This window comes from Rhinolophus sinicus, linkage group LG05 (genome assembly GCF_036562045.2).
Source record: "Rhinolophus sinicus isolate RSC01 linkage group LG05, ASM3656204v1, whole genome shotgun sequence".
NCBI classification, from domain to species: Eukaryota; Metazoa; Chordata; class Mammalia; order Chiroptera; family Rhinolophidae; genus Rhinolophus; species Rhinolophus sinicus.
Genome location: NC_133755.1, coordinates 175,459,665 through 175,478,578, shown reverse-complemented (window position 1 = coordinate 175,478,578; position 18,914 = coordinate 175,459,665). Strand labels below are relative to the sequence as shown.

General features: G+C 43.6%; 1 protein-coding gene across 9 annotated transcripts in view; it reads right to left on the bottom strand.

The window, feature by feature from the left end:
* Window positions 1–18,914, bottom strand: part of ARID1B (AT-rich interaction domain 1B) — a 397,542-nt gene that overhangs the window by 33,365 nt on the left and 345,263 nt on the right. For all 9 annotated transcript variants that reach the window (XM_074333739.1, XM_074333744.1, XM_074333741.1 and 6 more), the window contains 2 exons: window positions 6,696–6,841; window positions 258–367 (listed from right to left, as the gene is read on the bottom strand). In XM_074333739.1, coding sequence (XP_074189840.1) covers window positions 258–367; window positions 6,696–6,841 — 256 coding nt within the window. The remainder of the gene's footprint in view (window positions 1–257; window positions 368–6,695; window positions 6,842–18,914) is intronic.

Below are 18,914 nucleotides of genomic sequence, written 5' to 3'. Positions count from 1 at the left end.
TTAGGTGGGTCTTGTCCCTCCACCCCTCTCCCACGACCGTGAGTTAATGCCATCAGAACTAGTAACTTTCAGATCCACACCATGAGGGGGGTGGGGAAAGAAAGAAAGACTACAAACATGTGGCACAAAATGAAGGCATGCAGAGAGAAGAAACCAAATGGGAAAAAAAAGTGTCGGCCAACACCAGTGACTAGAGAACAGCATGGCAGCTTTAGCCAGGCAGACCCCACGCTGCGTGCAGAGGAGAAAGGAAATACCTTCGCCTTGCTCTCAGGCTGTGGAGTCCCTTCTTCTTTACCGTCTGCTTTGAGAGGCAGGGGCAATTTGGATTCACCAGGAGACATCATATCTGCAAGACCCATAGATGCTAATCGAAAACAGGAGAAAGAGTTTAGGATTATACATGTGATTCGTCAGGCTGTGCTCCTGCTAACACAAGTTACTGGGTGATGCATGGGGCACTTGAATCTCCCTTGAAGAAAAGAAAAAAGAAATTGTAACTCAGCACACTAATTTCTGAAATCTAAATAGCATGACATTCTGGCACTCCTTCTTTATCTTAAAAAAAAAAGAAAAAGAAAAAAAAATAATCATTTACTCAAGACCCAAACCACTGAAAGTCAACTTATAGCAGTTAAATATACAGCAAGCAGTTATAGTATAGTAAGTGACAAGTGGACATAAGCCCAATGTTTAAATTGCTCATCAGGTGTTGAAAGCAAATGCTGGATGTGTATCTTTTTTACCTGGTGACTAGAGGATTTAGTGCTTTCTTAATTTCCTAAATGCACATTACCTATAGTTGGCAAAAATCATTTGATACTTTATATTGTTTCATTTGAAAAATCTTATCTACTGCACGTGGCCTAGTCTATAATAATGAAAGACAATCGTACCACATGGCTTCAAAAACAATAATCAAAAGTAAGTTTTGAAGGAAAAGATTTCTAATTATTTTACAATGGGGCTGGTTTCCTTTCAGCCTGGTGCATTGCGTATGTTTATCAATTCTCAACCACAGCTCAAATGCCCAGGTCAGATACCCACACCAGCTCAAGGGTCAACCTGACAATCCCAGGCAAAACTCACGTTCTATCTCCAGGCTCAGAAACTCGATCAAGTTCATCTAAGCTTCGGAACGAAAACTTCACCAACGAACAACTGACCTATACACATTTACTGCAAATACTAGTAGATACTTTCAAGTTAAAAACATGGGTTTAGGTTTCTTTTTAAAGGAAGAGCAAGGCTACAGTAGGGACTCAGTGTAGGTATCAGGGGAATAACAGCTGAATGTCTACGGGGCCCCACTGTGAAAACCACGTGCACGACACTGGGCTGTGAGCACGGCACAAGCAGATGTGCGAGGAGTCGGCGTGAGGAGAGATGGCAGTAGGAAAGGAAGTGGGGAGAGAATTACGAGCCTTAGGAATGAGTGGAGACCAGAAAACATGCCTACTTCCAAATCAAATAAACCTGAGGTTTTATGAATGGGACCCGGTTTACATTCTGCAAATGAAAGTGCTGGCCCAAATGAGGCGTCGGTACAAATGGGGCACAATGTGCTGGAGAAAAAGAGCAGCTTTAGAAAAGGCCCCACAGATTGCCCACTACAAAATGATTATTGCTCATATTCATGTATTACTATGTTTTAGAAAATGATTAGTTTTAATTACAGCAGTGAGAGAGTGAGCAGGGCTCTGGCGAATTTGCTGGCAAGCTTTGTGGTGCTAATTTGCTAATATCGTTAGCATCACTGCAGGTTGAGACCAGAGGTCCTGCCAAAAGAGCCACCCTGCCACGTGCCCATGAGTTTACAACGGCACACTCAATGGCGCGCTCTGAAACGCCTGCATTTTCCACGGCCACAGTGGCTTGTTTTCAAAGCCCATTTGCAGCCCAGTCAGCCCTTGAAGTCATTACCACACACACAAATCATAATTGGGATGTTTTTCTTTTTTTTTTTCCAAATTACTTTCAATACTTAGACTTTAAGAACTGGAACAAAAAGCTTTTTCAAGTGATGCAGCTGCACAGAAAAATCTATTGGGATCAGCTAAAAATGCTGTTATTTTTGTGAATGTGTGAAACCTCAGAAAAGCAGCTGAGAGAGATTACACGAAGAAGACCGCCTTGTTGCTTTCGTGCGGTTTTATCTCTGGGGTCTAGCGAGATATGAACTGGTAAAGCTGTATGTTAAGAAAGACCCTTTTTAGAAGAATAGAAGGGAAAAAAAGCAGGACGAGTGTGGAGAGGGGGGGCTTATTCATGAAAGTCCATACGTCCTCGCTGGTTATTCAGAGTAGGTTCAAAGGAATGACAGCCACACAATTCCAGAGAAAATGGCAAGGTCATGGACACGTGGCTTCCGTTAAGTCCTGCTTCTCCAAAGATTACAACAAATAGTTTTCTCAGCATGTATCATAAATCATGCTTAAATATATTTGAAAAAAAAATAGCAATACCCTTTTTCATGCATCTAATGTGTTAATGTGCACAAAAGTAATTTTTAAGCATAAAGAGCTAGGTCAATATGTGTTATGATAATTAATGATGATAATTTACACTGATTTAAAAATCAGACTTAGACGAATATAAGCAAATATGCTGGTCTGAATATAAGCAAATATGCTGGTCTGAATATAAGCAAATATGCTGGTCTGAAATCCCCCAAACTTCTTCGTTCTCTGTTACATATTTTAAAGAGGGCATTTGGGTTATGCAAATTCAAAAACTGTCAAAAGTTGCATTGCTTTATTATTTTGAGAGATAAATAAGACCAGGACTTAGAGTAATAGTTTTTCTTAGTACTCCTGCCTTACAATGCAAATTTTATTTTACAAAATGGATCATAAGGGCTTTCCTTCCTGTGGCTTTTACTATCCCTTTGGTTGAAATGCTTATTTTTGACTTCGTAGCAGAATTCTCCATGAACCACTGCAAAGAGACGCATGCCTCCCGGGCAGTGACACTCCAGGGCCACTATTTTCTTCTCCTTTCCCAGAAGGGAAAGACCACCACTCTCTTAAGGACGTGTTAAACCGGGGCACTGATCTTTCTCCTACTGACACCAGAATCAGTGTGTACAGTTCAGGCCAAGAAGGGGCAGTACTGAGACTGACTGTGAGGGCGGGGGTTACTGTAAATACCCGCATGCACTAGCCTCTGGCTTCACCATCAAAATTTAAGAGCTAGAATGATTTCTTAAAGTAAGTGTGGGTCAAGGTCCTAAGGCAGCTATTTCACTGTGGATTTAATATATTCCAAAAGAACATAAAGAACATATGGTGCGAGTGAAACTGAGCTGAAACATTCATTCCTACTCTCCCAACTTCCTTCACTTAGTCTCCTTACAAGGCTGCAGAATCATTCCCAGAAGATGGTAAAACAAGACCAGAAAAGCACAAACAGTTCTTTTCTTTTCATGGTAGATAATATACCATACTCTGCAAAATATTTTATTCCTTGTTTTTGAAAACACAAAAGGGCCTATCTCTGGGTATACATCTGTAGATATTCATGGCTATTTTTATATGTGGCAAATATATAAAGAACACTGTTAACATAACACATACAAGGTAATGAGAAAAGCTCAGGAGAAACACTTCCCTCTGCTTAGAGCAGCAAGCCTTTGAAAGAATCCGGGAAAGTTCCCTATGCTGATGCACCTGGGGGGGGGGGCAGTGCAAGTGAGAGGCACGACCCCATCATTCCATCACAGCCCCCTCCCCACTCAGCCGTCCCAAAGACACGTGCAACCTGAGGAAAACCAGCAAGTTCGCTGAGCATCACTGCTTCACGGAAAGCAACTACTCTCTCTTGTGAGCTGGGCTCACGCTCCCAAGAAACCCAGCTAACGATACCTGTGGTAAAACTCAGCGTACATTTTCCCCAGTTTAAGGGAGATGGTTTTCATAGTTTATCAAGTCTTTTGTATTTTTTTGGGGGGAAGGACAGCAATTCACCTAAAATCATTAACTTAATCAAACAAAAAAGCCAACGATGTTTATAAGCCACCTAGACAACCAGTAGCAATAGTGCTCAAGACCCCAAACTTCCTTTGTGAAGGATCCTAAAATCTCAAGACGGAAAACAGCTATCCATCTGGCAGTTTATATTCTAGGCACAGTTTTGCAAATCTTTTTTAAATTTCAAAACAGCAAATTATCTGGTAAATGGCTAATGCCACACAAAGCTGGCAGCACTTCTGCCAGGAGGCTGTTGAGCAAAATACCTCTAACCTGGTGGGTCTCAAGCTTTAGCCTGCACATAAGAATCACCTCAGGAGTCTGTCAGCAATGACGGTTCTTGGGGTACCTCCCTCACCACAGCTCCTGGGGGGCAGTCCCAGGAGTCTGTAGTTTTCATGAGCATTGCAGGCAACTGACAGCTGGCTCTTGATTTCTGAGAACCCTGAAGGAAGCTGTTGATACTGTGGCATTGACAGGACATTGCTGGGCGGGCAGAAAGACTCACGATGGAATCTGACAGTGCCCTGTGTGGAGGAGGCCTGGCCCGGCAGCCTGGGGCTGCTCATTTCCTCCTGTAGGTTATGCTGATGGAAATGCCCCCCACACTGTAGACTTCCGGTGAGGCAAACTTAGCCCTGCATGGTAGGTATGTTTTCTGACATCAGATGTCTTCATTAAGATGATGGTTTATGCTCGGACTGATGAATATTATAAAAGAAAACATAAATAAGTACTATGTAACTAACAATGCAAGTATCACATGGGGTGCATTTAATAAGGTTATACAGGGCTTATAATTTTGCCCATAGTAATATGTAATTCTAATCTTTTAATCCAAATAATTTTTTGAAAAAAGCTCTAAAGGAAAAAAATCCCCACAGCCTACCATCCTACTTCCCTAGCATTTTCAGTGAAGAAATAGTTGTCACATTCATACTCGCACTGACTCCATTTAAATAATTACTTGCTCACTGAAGCTTGTAGCGATTTGTCACTACACAGGAGGACGTTTTCTGGCCCTGTACACCGTCTACAGCACAACTGCTGGAACTCAGTGAAGAGGATGCTGGATGCCAGGGGCATCAGCTGCTAAGTGAGGCTCAGAAAATCCCACTGCCAGTCCGGCCGTCGTTTGTATTATCTTCACTTTTTCCAAAAGTGTCCTTGGATGGAGAAAATGCTTTGCTGTCATCAATGGAAATTTATCTCCATGGGTTCAAACCATGGAGACTGAAGTGATGACGCTCCAAGCCATTTCTGGCCCATCCCCAGAAAAGCTAAGTGGACACCGTCAGGCCCAATCTCTCACTGGGAGCTCACTGTCCCATTCTGGGTTCTTCTGTCATTCCCGTTTCCCTCAGAGACCAGGCCAGTTCTAGCAGAGGCACGTGCGCTCACCAGCAGATACACAGTGAATGCTAAGTCGTCAATATTCCTTGGATGTGCTGCATGATTACTTTCTATCAGGTAGCATTTGACTTAATAAAGCTGAAATAAAATCATATAAATGTGCAGAAAAAATTTTGATAAATGTTTAAATTATTAAAAAGTCAATGTTTCAAAATGCACAATGCAATAAAAAAAAATACTACTAGTCTGTACAAAAGGCTGTGAGGATAAATGGCCTTTCATTGAAAAGATTTCCCCAGTATGAAATAACAAATAGCTGAATTATCTGAATAATAATAATAAAAAAAACCCCTCTCTGTGAATCTCCATTAAATTGGTTATCTCTTAGGGACACATAAATCTTCTTATGCAGGGCACGGTGCCATCTATTTGTTGTGGGTTATTTTTGTGGCTCTGGAGTCCAAAGGAAAAAGGGAAAAATGAGTATTGCTAATAGTAGGTGAAAATTTATTGTGTCGTTTCAATGCTCTGAAGTAATTTCATTTCAGCAAGCCAGACGAAACACATAATGTCATCACCCAAACACGCTATTACCTGGGACAGTGCTGGAAAGGGAAGGGGAAGCTTCTAGCTAATAGACTGGCCAAGAGCTTGGCACTTTGCATTGCAAATGTGAAAACACCCACCTCCCTGGATGAATGACCACCTGCTTAACATCAGGACAGACCCTGATTTATTTAAAAACTTTCATTTGCACTAGTAGTTTCTAGTTTTAACTCTTCTACAAACTTTTAAAGAGAAATAATCAGGGAAAGGCACTATGAAATGAGACGCTAGAAACCAGTACTCGGGAGCTCAGACAGGTTGCAAGCCCGGCCTCTAGCTGTCTCTCTTCTGCTGACAAACAATAGCTTTGAGGTGGATTTTCAAAGATGGAGAGGTTAGGAAGGCAGAGAAAAGCAGAGAGAACAAAAAAAAAGTAAGAAAGGGAACAAGCCTCTAACTCCACAATGTTTTTCTAACACATCAAAAAGCATCACAGGACACCCCCTGGCTACTCACAGCTCTGTATTAAGTCAAGGAGAGACGCCTACCCCAAAGTGGCATCTATCACTCCAACAGGGAGGAGAAAGCAACAGGTCGGTTGAATTACTGACCTTTATGTAAAAAACAATTTACATAAAATGTAAGGTAACCCTCAAGTCTTCAAACAGTTGGACTGAGCAAGTTTCCAAGAAGCGGAAAAGCAGTATTTTCCCCCTTTTCACCAAACGCTCCAATTGCTTGACTTGCTCTTGTACATTCAGCGCTGCTCGCCTACGAGGAGAGGGAGAGGCGGGGCTGCTCTCAGAAGCCCAGAGCCGCCAAGGTTACCTGCGGAGCTGTTCACCATGTTGGGCGTCATGCTGTAGGGCGGCGCCTGGGTGTTCATGAGCCCCGAGCTGTTGTTCATGGGCTGGCTGTAGGGAGAGCTGGAAGCCATGAGTCCACTCTGATTCATGCCCGGGAAACTGCCTTGCCTGCATGGAGAGAAAGCACACGCATACGGATACTGACCACGCACATTACAGGTTGGCTGGGAGTCATTTCTCACAATGCATTTAGGCAAGGGGTGGGGCCAGTAGTTCTCACATTTTCCTTAAAATAATTTATTTCCTGGAGAGAGAGGCTGAACTCTTATTGCTTGGTAATTACTTAAAATACTTGTACTATGTAAAAATTCCAGATAATGTAAATTCCACAAATAAATTACATGTTTTAAATCATGTCAAGTGTTCCAGGTTATGATTTATATAAAGGAATATAAGCGAGAAAGGTGGAACTTGAAATAAGAACAGGAATTACAAAAGCAAGCAAAATTAATTTCTAATGTTTAAAAAGATCTGACTCTATTAACTTTAGTATCCTCACATCAAAAAAACAGAAGTCAAGAAATGGAAAAAAAAAAAGCAGTGTGGGAATACTTAAAAAAAAAATTCGTTGACTTAAGTGTTCTGATATAATGAATATGGGAGAAAGCATTCCCAAACTCCCTTCAAGCCTATTATACAACCTTCTGAAATTAGGTGCTATGAAAAACATACCAGTTTCCCTATTTAAAATTACACAGTAAACATTAGGCTTCCACGTCTTTTTGTAGGATTTCTTCTGTGACAGGAAGGAAAGGGAACTAGACTGGCTGTAAGTGTCCCTAATAGGCTCCTGCCCTAACAGGCTCACCCCTTCCCCACCGCCGTACAGACTCAGGAACTTAACTTTTGGTGACTTCATATGGTTCGTTTTGTGTCAATACATAGAGACAAACCTCTTTACTCTTGCAAAGCGGCAAAGGGCACTCTTTGATTTGAAGGCGACAACTGTCACACAACGTCATTTCTCTAACGGCAGGTAATGGTGGAGGGGAGGGGAAGATTTAAACAGCAAGGTGGTTTCATTCTCCCAGGAAAATTACGGCAAAGAAAGATGATGGCAGTGTGGCAAAATCTTGAAAGTCGAGCTTGACTACCCCATTGCAGTCAAGCTTGGCTTATGTGCGCAGTACCTTTGAAAAACTTTTCAGTCTTGGCTGCTAATGTTTACTCTTAAGAGTAAAGCTAATGGGAAGGGTAAAAATCCAGACACTTTGCTTATCTGTCCAAATTAATTATGATTACAGCCCCCTCCACCGCCACTAAACTATCATTTGGTGGCTCTTAACGGATAATAGTAGAAAATTTTAAAGAGATTCTTTAAGGGATTAACATAAGTCATTAATAAAAATGTAGTATACTATTCTTTTTGTGTAGGCATTTTCTACAACGAATTTTTGCTTGTAGAAAAAGTTCAAACATGGTCTGTTTGAAAAGTCAAAGTAGCAAAGGTTTGAGTGTTTTTCTTTTAAGTATTATACAAACCATTCAGGGAAATTCTGTACAAACGAACACTTGATGGCTTGGAAAGAACATTCTAGAAGGCTGAAAGACTAATGGTGTGAGTGTGGCTCTGGGAGAAAGGAGTGCTAGTTCACCCTTGAATGCTCCACTCACTGAGATTCCACTCTGAAAAACGCCAGACTGCTGAATCAGAGCTGTAATACCCACTGCAATTCATTAAGGATGGATCTGAGAGCATCCAATGGTTTCTGATTAACCTCAGATCGTACATCCTTATAAATACATTGCCCAGCAGCTGTACACACATTCCTGTACGGTCAGGGTCGTAACATGAGCCTGTGGATAGTTGGCATTACCTCAGACATTCAGGTTTGTTGAGATGTTTTCATTCAAATGAAAGACTATTTAGTAGCATTTATGGAACTGTTTGAAAAGAGAACAAGTGGCAGCTGTTGGAACAGTTCTCTCAGTTTCTCAGCAGATAAAGCACAGGAAGAGCACCCTTAACTTACGAACAGGCAGTGTTTTCTGGGGACTACTTCCCAGGCAGCCATTGCTTCCAAATCTCAGCCCACCTGACCTGTCCTGCAAGATCCAGACCAGGGGCCACCTCCTCCATGCAACCCATCCCCATGCTCCACGGGGAGCTCTGCCTTCTGCAGGCTCTGTTTTCATAGCACTCTGCTTTCTTTGGTGTCCTGAAACAATTTAGGTGCATGTTTTGGCTCTTTCAGGTTGTGTGTGGGCGCCTCCTGAGAGGAGTGACTGAACACATGACAGAAACTACAAAATACATTTTAACTGAATTGATAGAGGACATTTTTATCACTGTACATAGGAATTATGAAAGATGGCCACCTTTTAAAGCTTCTACCAAATTCAGTTTCATATGGAGTGTAACTAACATGTGTATGAAATTAACAGTTCTTTAAGCACAGTTGTTTATATAACAAGGTAGAAACGAGAATCAGAATATAAAATCTACCAGGCAGATGGTCAGATGAAGTAACCTCAAAGACCACATCTAACCCTAATCTATGATTTCTCTCCCAAGTCTGCACTGTCCATCTTCAATCACCATAAGATGACGAACGTACATCTTAAAGAGGTTTTTAAAAATACCCTTAAAATAACAAAAAATATAAAGGATGACAGATTTGTGTGTTGGATGTCCGTTGCTGGTTACAATGGTCCTCAATGAAACTGCATCTATAGTTTTCAAGAGTCTGGTTAAAAAGCGAGGGGTCTTAACTCTGTCACTAGCCCCATTTTCCACTGTCACTAGGATCTGGGAGCAAATCACGCTGGCTTTCTGGGCCTCAGTTTTTATATACAAACATGGAGGGACTGTTAATAATTTTAACATTACTACTTTATGAAGGATCTACAAATATGCCTGGCACGATTTCTAGGCACTTCACACATTTAATTTTTAAATTTCTGGAGGAGGGTAGGTGGAATTATGCTCATGTACAAAATAAATAAATAAATAAATAAATAAATAAATAAATAAAGATCAGAGATTAAATAATTTGCAGAAAGACACAGAGCCAACAAGTGGCAGAAACAGAACTCCCCAAGCCTGCTTTCAGTCCAGTGTCCTATACTGTTTTCTCTAAGGGCCTTCACACTGCTAACACTTGATGAGACAAAGTGTAATGACATACAGCAGCCTACTGTATACCTTTCTATTTGTCTACCAGACTCATCTTTGGGGGGAGAAAGCTGACAGATCAGAACGGCGGTTTCCTCTGAGCTTCCTGGAGGGCACCCTTTGGCGAGATGGACTCAGTGAGAGGTGGTGGAAGTAAATAAAATAGCACCCTGGGCAACTGCTTCTGGAAAGGAGTTCATCCTGTGTGCTGCAGGCCTCTGGGGTATCCAAGTGGGGAAATGAGTCCTCGCAGGAATGCAGGGCACGTGTGGCCATGAGCACAGCCCCTGGCCGCCTGGCTAAAATGGGAGAGAGCTCGTCTTTCATCACCGCAGAAGAAATCCTATTTATTATTACTTTGGAAATTACTGGCAAGACGACTGGTAATTTTGAACAAGCAAGATGGGCTTAATACTAAACAAGAGTTCTCAATGCGCTGTTGAATTTTAGAAATCGAGGCAATTCGTATTGTGGAAGGAGACGTGAGACGGCCGCCTCTGTGATTAAGCCGAGCACTGCCACTTACCCGGGTGCAGCTACCGTAAAAGCATTTCTGTGGCTCACAACAAAGAGCTTATTTGGTTGGGCTGCCTACCCTTCCTGGGACCACAGCAACCTCGGAAGCCGGTGCCTTTCCAGAGGCAGCACTCACCGACTGCTAAACCCTTTCTGACCACAGTGACATTTGAAGGCTCCAAATGGAACTTGGAGAGCAAAGAAGTCAATCGCTAGACATTTTCTTTTTTCAAAAGGAAACAAGAGCAGGCAGAACAGAACAAAACACCACCAAGCGAAGATACAAACGGAAATGAGGGAAACATTTTCGATATAAATAAGACCCTACCAAAAGGGAAGTGGTAGCTGGAAGAGCAACGTGCCCTACCTTGACCTCTGGGTTTGTGACTCACTAGGGGTTTCTAGTCGGTCTATGGACTGAGGTCATTTTTGTTACAAATTACTGCTGTCCTGATGCCACACATTCCTAGCCTGCAATGGCTGTGGCAATGAATGCCCTATAACGTCCCGAGAGGGAATTCGATAGACACTTAAAGGGAACGTTTTGTTGCGGTTATGCTGCTAAGGCAGCTCCTGGGCTGCGCCCAGTGAAAATGACTGTGGCAGGCGGTGCCACAAATCACAGGGTGCTGACCTGCGCTTACGGGGGCCGGGGACCACTGGGGAATGGCCAGGCACCATTCCCTCATGTCAAAGCATCACGTGGGGGGTTATCATGTAGACACGTGGAGCTGCGGAATAACCAGAAGAACGGTATTTAAATCAGTCTTCGGTGGGGACTAGATGTAAGTGTTTAAGATCAGATCTGGCATTCAGTGACAAAACCCCCGTTATTATAACGAGAGTAATTCAGAAGTGGGGCTGCACATGCATTTCCCTCAAGCGATTCTGGTCCTGCGTTTCAATCCACACACACACACACACACACGCGCGCACACACACACACACGCACACACGTCATTTTTATAGGTTCTCCTTTAGTCACTTTGGAAATTTCTTAAACATCACACATTCATCTGCCAACAAAGGGCTGGCTTGGGGGGAAAAAAAAAAAACCAGAAACAAACACCAGTTTTAAAGTGATAATGTCCAGTGCTCCACTGTGAAGGCAGAAAGCGGAATACATCTTCCCAGTACACTCTGAATTTAGCAGTTTAAATAGCAGTACGAAATCCATTTCTAAATATCTTGTTTTTGAGTCAGCTGCAATAAAATTTAAAACAGTCTGTACATGACGGTGGTACTTTAAAAGAATACTTAGGCCACGTTTTTAGCACTGCCATCGTTTTGTTCTCAACAGTGACAGACAAGGAGTGTGAACTGCACATCTGGAAAATGGATGGGTTTCTGATACAGCTCTTTGGAGAAGAGGACGGACAGACATAAGAAATACTTTGGAAATAGACACCACGTGAGTGAAGCCTCTCTGTGCAAGTCTCAGGGGCAGACACACAGAGAGAAGCCCCACCCTGAAGAGCCCCAGCACGTCCACTGAAAATATCATCCACACGTTCCAGATGAACATAAAAATGTGTGCTCTGTTAGAAAACCGTGTATGACTGCCACGTGGATCTTTCTCTACATGGACTGTCACTATAGATGTAGTTTGAGTTATGAAAGCAGAAGAGATTACTTACTCACTAGATATATTAGGCTACCCCTGAGATTTGGGGGCACTTTCCCACTTCAACCCAATAGTTATCAGAACCAGGAACCTTTGAAACGCCCCATTCTGGTAGAGTCGCTTCTTGGAGAACTCCAATCATCTATATAACATTACACAAAACGCCCTACTTTAAATGTTGTATAAACACAAAGTATTTTCACGTGTATGTGTCCAGCAACACTTAGACCTAAGTTACACAGTGACTCTTCGAAAGCAGTACCAAGAAGGGCAAATGCAGCTGAGATTATTTTACATCTACTATCTGAAGAGGGAAAAACACTCCCTGTGTCTCCAAAACAACACAGTTAAAACAGAAAAGAAGGCTGCCCCAGCCCTGGCCCATTGTTGGAGTGGTGATTCCATCAGTCGGCCTGCCAACACAAATGCATCAGCAATTCTGGGGGCAAAATCATGTTATAGTTTCAACAAGCTAGTTGCTCTGGGTAGATGTCGATCCTGTGCAACGAAAGTGGCTTCATATCATTAAACCAAAGACAAAGAACACATACATAGCCAATGACTTAAAATTTACAGGTTTCTATAAAAATGCACAGCCACATGCTATTAAAACAAACCAACTACTGCACCCCTTTCAATCAGGGAGACATGTTAGAAATAACTAAAATGAATTAGAAATACCTTCCATTTGGTTGGTGGTTCCAACCATTTGTTCAAGGCAGGTGTTTTAAGGTAAGTGTGGGAGGAGAGGGGGAAGGAGGAGCACAGCAGTTGTCAAACACAAACAAACAAACGAAGTCAAACAACCAGAGCAGCGAGGGTCAAATGACGCCCAGGCTGTGGGTAAAGTGGAAGTGCCTGTGCTGGGGGCTTCTAACTCTGAGGAAGGGATGCCGGCCCCTCCGCCCATCACCGCAGATGAGACGTGAGGGACAGGAAGGGGAGCCGGTCAGGTAAGGAGCAAAGGAGGGGGCCTGTGGGCATCCAGGAGCAGAGGACGGCTGGTGGGAAGAGAGGCAGACTAGTAAGAAATGAGAGTGGGGTGGGGGAACTCCAGGTTCTGTGAGGTGTTGTCTGTATCCTAAGAGGAAGAGGTTGAGACGAGGTGTTCTTAGGAGAAATGGCATAGAGAGATTTGTGCATTGTTCTCTGACTGTACTGGAGGCTGAGGAACGAAGGTCGGGCGCACAGGTTGTGTGGCTATTCCGACAGTCCAGGTAAGAGACGACAGGGCCCTGGAACCAGGACTTGGTGATGATTGAGACTCTGTGGGGAAAGGAAAGGTGCACCAAGATGGCTCCTGGGTATCTGTCCAGCTGCACAAGAGGATGGATGGTGGGCCGTCACTGAGAAAACACCGGACAGATATGAGTGTGACTCGGGGCGTGTTACCTGATGTGCCCCTCAGCTCCCAAAAGGCAACGTCACGGAGACAGCTGGAGAGGCCAGTCTAGAAAGCAGAGAGGGGTCCTTTAGCTCACCTTCCCTCCCTATGCAGGAAGGCCTTTACAACACTGAGTCTCTTCTCTAAGGTCTCCCCTCCTTGTGAACATGACTTCTTTCCAACGCAGCCCGGTCCCTTAAAGAAAGCTGATGTGTGTAGACTGTCAGCAACAACGCTACAGCAAAATTTGCCATTTTCTACCTAGAAATTAGTAACTCTCCAAACCCTTTGGTAATCGATACATGTAAGTCTTATTTTTTCCCTTTAACAATGGGCAAAGGGGAATGTTATTTTTCAGCAGCGCTGTGACAAAGACCCTTTCAATAGAGGGGCCGCAGTTCCCTCAGCATGGTCCCGAGAACAGTCTCTTCGTGGATACGTTTAGCGGATCACTCTCCAGAGAACTGCTCCCTGGCCTGTCTTCACCACTGGCCTCTGTAACGTGGTGCTGCTCACAGGGCTTCTCGGTGACTAGAGACATTTCTTCCGGTTGTCTCCACCGTTCTCCAAAGAGCTGTATTTTCACCCCTGCATCTTGGTGAAGCTATTTCCACCACGCACTGAGGAATACTGCATAGTCCATCCAGGGTTTCTTAAGAGCCTACAACACCAGAAACACGTTTTCCTTTCTGTTAACTACTTCTTGCACACTTCTCAGAGGGTCCCAACCTGTGATCAGCTCTGCTCCTGGCCTTGTTGCTAAAATGGCACCTGGTGTGCAATTTCAAGATTTAGTACTTGCTTTGCACCTCGATGCAGGTATCCGGTTTGAGCTGTTCCTAAAGCGGCTGACTGCTCGTCACCTTCTCTCTCAAAGCAACCAGGAGAACAAATAGAGCTCAGGGTTTTGAAGTGAAAGATTTCCTTGTGGGGGTATGAAGAGATTGTAGAAAGTGTCTGGCTGCTTGAATTTCAGTAATTGACAATTAAGAATGTTCTCTTCATCTCGAAGGTGGTTTTGGTCTGTTAAGCCCATTGTTCTGTAATTATAAATGATTTACTGGCAATTATACAAAATAAATTCAAAGTTTCCCTTTTGAAGATGCTTCACTCAGAGATTTTGACGTCAGCACTTCCCAGGTGACGCCCAGCACTCCGGCTGCCTCAGGCCAGGGCGCCGACAAAAGCCACGGGGACAACAGTGGGTCCCCAAGCCTGTCTTTTCCCTGCAGGAGGTGACCCCAGAACTTTGTGGGTTCTGGTACACGGAGCTTCCCACTGGCCTCTGCCAAGATGCAAATGTTGCACTTCCTGGTCTGGTGAAAACGATACCCACTGTGCCGCACAGAAGAAAAATGAATAGTCACTGACATCCTTCACAGAAAGAAAAAAGTGTCCCCTTTTAATTGCCTTAAAGATCTTTACTTAAAAAAACATGTATCTTGAGATCATAATGCCATTAAAAAAAGAGCTCCAATAATTTACAAGGAGGGCCATTCCTTGTCAGTGATGGGAGCACCCACCGTTTCCACCAGGACATCCCCTTCCTGGGTACAAGGGACAAGGGAGAGAGTGACCTGACCAGGGAAATGGGTCTCCTTCGAGGTACAGGCACCTCAGACATGGTGAGCAGATCAGCTCAACAAATACTGAGCTAAGTAGCAGCAAATCTAAGTGAGGTTTTGGGAGTAAGATAATTAAGAATGCACAGATCTCTAGGCATTCATAGACGTCTTGTACTTTAACGGACCCGTCTCAGCTGAAAAAAAACCCAGAAGAACAGATTTTGGGTCTTGAGATCTCCATCTCATATATTTCGCCACAGGAATATTTTGGAAAACCCTTTAACAAAGAATGTACTAGTCCAGGGTTATAGTGCCAGGAAATATATTAATGTAGTCATTTCTAACTTAAAAAAAAATCCTCCTAAAATTCTTATAGATTTCCTGAGCTAAATGTGGCCTTTGGCCACAGAGTTACTTAATTTAAGCAAAACACTGTTCAAAGTTAGGGTAAAAATGTTGCAGGAAAGTCCTGAAAACTGAGTAAAAACAGTTCTTTATGTCCTCAGTCACCGTGCCCTGAGAAGCAGGAGGGGCAGGATCCAGCAAGTTCTTACCTGGTGAGTATTTCACAATCAAAGGCAACCCAGTAACAGTTAACTTTCAAAGCAAGGAACAAAACCTTTATAGCTGTTTGGTTTGGTGTTTTAATCTATGTAATCGAAGTCGAGTTCAAAATAAGAATGAAGGTCAAGATTAACAGGAGCCGTAGGGAGCTGCTGCCGGGTTCCCCGAAAATAAGACCTAGTTGGACCATCAGCTCCAATGCATCTTTTGGAGCAAAAATTAATATAAGACCTGGTATATTATATTATATTAATTATGTTCTATTATATTATATTAGACCCAGTCTTATAGTAAAATAAGACCGGGTCTTATATTAATTTTTGCTCCAAAAGACGCATTAGAGCGGATGGTCCAGCTAGTTCTAATTTTTGGGGAAAACACGGTACCTGCTAAGAGGCCCATGAGCAGTCAGAGAAGCCAGCCCTCACCTGTGATCTTCACATGTGCACCCACGACACTCCCCAAACCCCCAGGCTGGGGGAAACGAAGACGCAGATCACAGCCTCTGCAGCACTGATAAACTGTTCCTGCCGCCTGTGGCCCTGCGCACTGCTGAGGTGACCAAATTTCAGACTGGGAACAGCTCAGCACATCCGGTATTGGCCTGAAAGCCTTGCAGGTTGGCGGTGAGGCTGATGCTACTTACTACCTGCGAGATACGTGATTTCCACAGTTCTGCCATTTAATGACTGGCTGGGCTGCGTTGCCGATGTTTTTGTGGTGATGGGTGGCCTATACTGTTGAATCTAGATTTGACAGTCCCAGTTTATCTGGCGTGAGGGTGGGGGTACGTGGCGGCAGAGATATTGAGGGTCGTGAGTTAGACGTGAAGACAAGTGGCCTAGACAAGTCAATAGGGCACTCTCTCCACTGAGGGGAGACTCACCTGGTTAGTAAGAGCCCCAACCCAATCACAGGTACTGTGAGGTATCGTGATAGTAGGGCTCTGAGGCGCAGACCGGAACATGGACTGAAGACACTGTGAGTGAAGAAGGCAGGAGCAGGCATGGTTGGGACCCTGGAATATTTCAGTCTAAGGAGGACACTGACGTCTGAGAAGATGTGAACAGGCAGAAAGTGAGAGGGGCTTCTGGAGGAAAACTGCCACGAGTAAGAGAATGCCAGAGCTGAGCCCCTCCTAATTCTACCCACTGTCCACAGCGCTAGCCCAGCATTTTCCTCATTCAGTGTCCATCCGGAAAGGCACAGCCAACGGCGTCTGAGTTGGCACATTGCTGCCTCTCCCTCTCTGCCTTTCTCTAGCACTCTTCAGAAGGAGGAACCCCAGTGCCAGTCCTCAGATGTGTCCTGTCCTTCACCAGAACCACCCAGGGCTTTATGAAAACCACGGGCCTGTGAGCCTCTGCCTCCCATGGTGGGCATGAGGCTGTGTGTATGTTTACAAAATCTCTAGGTAATAGTCAGTCATTTAGGGAACATCACAGACTCTGGCCCACCAAGAGCTGGCTGTACATTTTATACTTTGATCAGTGTTTTACTATTGTTTTCTTATTTGAAGACTAAAAAAATGTACTTTGTGGCTGCCCTAATAATTCTGTAATTCTGAAGACTTGATCAAAACCATAATCTTAAAATACCAACATAACATTAGTTTAAATTCTAAATTTGGAGGAGAAAAAGAGCTAAAAATTAAAGCACGGGATTTAGATGATAATGCAGAGGCTTACATTTAACTGTAGAAATAGGAACACTATTTAAGCCTTTGAAATCTTTCTCTCCACCTTTCAGTAACATGACTTTTCAAATCATAGCTATTATTTTAAAACCTAATTGTCCAAAATCCAAAGGGCTGAATTCTTTCTTAACACAAATCTCTCACATCCCTTCCGGCCCGTGGACCCCACTGTAACTCGACACAGACGTTCTCGTCCCTTCTCTCCAACATTTGAATGCAAGATCTCCATCAATGTATTTCCACCCCAGTGGCTCCTGGCCCATCGGCAGGACTGCGTGACACTGGCTTCAGAGGAAAATAATAGAGAAAAAGTGCTTTGTTGGCAAACAGCAACAGGGAGATGAATTATAAACACATCAGTAAAGAACAGTTGCTGGAGGTGTGTGTGGGGTGCACACGAGGCTATGTACCCAAAGGAAGACAGACCCACTGGGCTTTGTAAGTGGAGCCGGTTTGTTTCAAGCAGAGGAAGACCACCGCTGAAACTCTTACAAAACACCCAGCCACGTCGCGTCAATGTCAATAGAGCCGGGTTGCTACTGAACCAGCTACCTAATGGCTAAGACTCCATGGAATGTAACTTGCCCTGTTAGAGTGGCTAAGATTCAAAAATAACGTCGATTAACATCCTCAATCTCCTGTTTTACTAAACACAGAAACATTTTAAAACTAATTTCAGTTATCCTAGTTTTTGGTATGACAGAAAGTATTAAAATCTAAGTGTCCAGACTTGGGGTTGTGATATTCTGCATAAAAATTCCCTTCGAGGCAAGCAAAGGAAGACTTTTCAAACAGACTCACTTTTTTCAAAACTAAGAAGTCAAAGAGTTTTCCTCCTTGTGACGTTCATTTAGTCTAGGGTGAGGTCTTTTGGGGACAGCAAGAGGACAACAGATAGCGCTTGTACGCGCACTGGGCAGGTGCCTGCATTCATCCGGGTACAAATGCCGACTTCTGTTTCTCTCTGCACGGCTCGGAATCCTTACTGTAACAGCTACACCCCAGTCACAAGAACGAATGCAAAATGCTCAAGCAGGCAACCGAAGGATGACAAGGACAGAAATTCAAACCCATCTGTGTGCCATCAATTAAACTGCTGCTTCATCTCAGGTGAGATACGGTTCCAGAAACAAACCACCCCCGCCGTGTGCCAAGTCTAAGTGGGAATGTGTGAAATTTCCTTTTGGGTGAAACAAAGGCTGAGCTGATGGAAAAAAAAAAAAACCAGACCGCAACCTAAGGAGTAGGATCTCCACTGAGACGCTGGTTAATACTTGGTTTCTAATAGTAGAATTGCCTTTAAACATGAGAGAGAACTAAAGTTAAGAGATATTTTTTGAAAGGGAATTACAGAGATAGCACCGAGCAGCAGGGAGAGCAGTGGGACCGGGAGGCAGGGCCGGGTCTGCTCTGTGACTAAGTGATCCTGAGTGGGCAATGTCACAGGTCGCGGCTTCCTACACCAGCACACCAAGGGGTAGGCACTGGCTGACATCCAAAACCCTCCCAGCTCTGGGACATGACACCAGAGTAGGTGACTTCATTACTGTTACACAGAAGTTTTTATTCCCTCTCAGGCATGAAGGAAAGAAGGCATGCTGAAATAAATTCTATTAATCTACAACTGAAACTACATCCTCTTGGAACCTATTCTTATGAAAATATTATCATCTTAAACATCTGCGCCAGAACATTGGCATGAGCCAGCTCAAGGCAT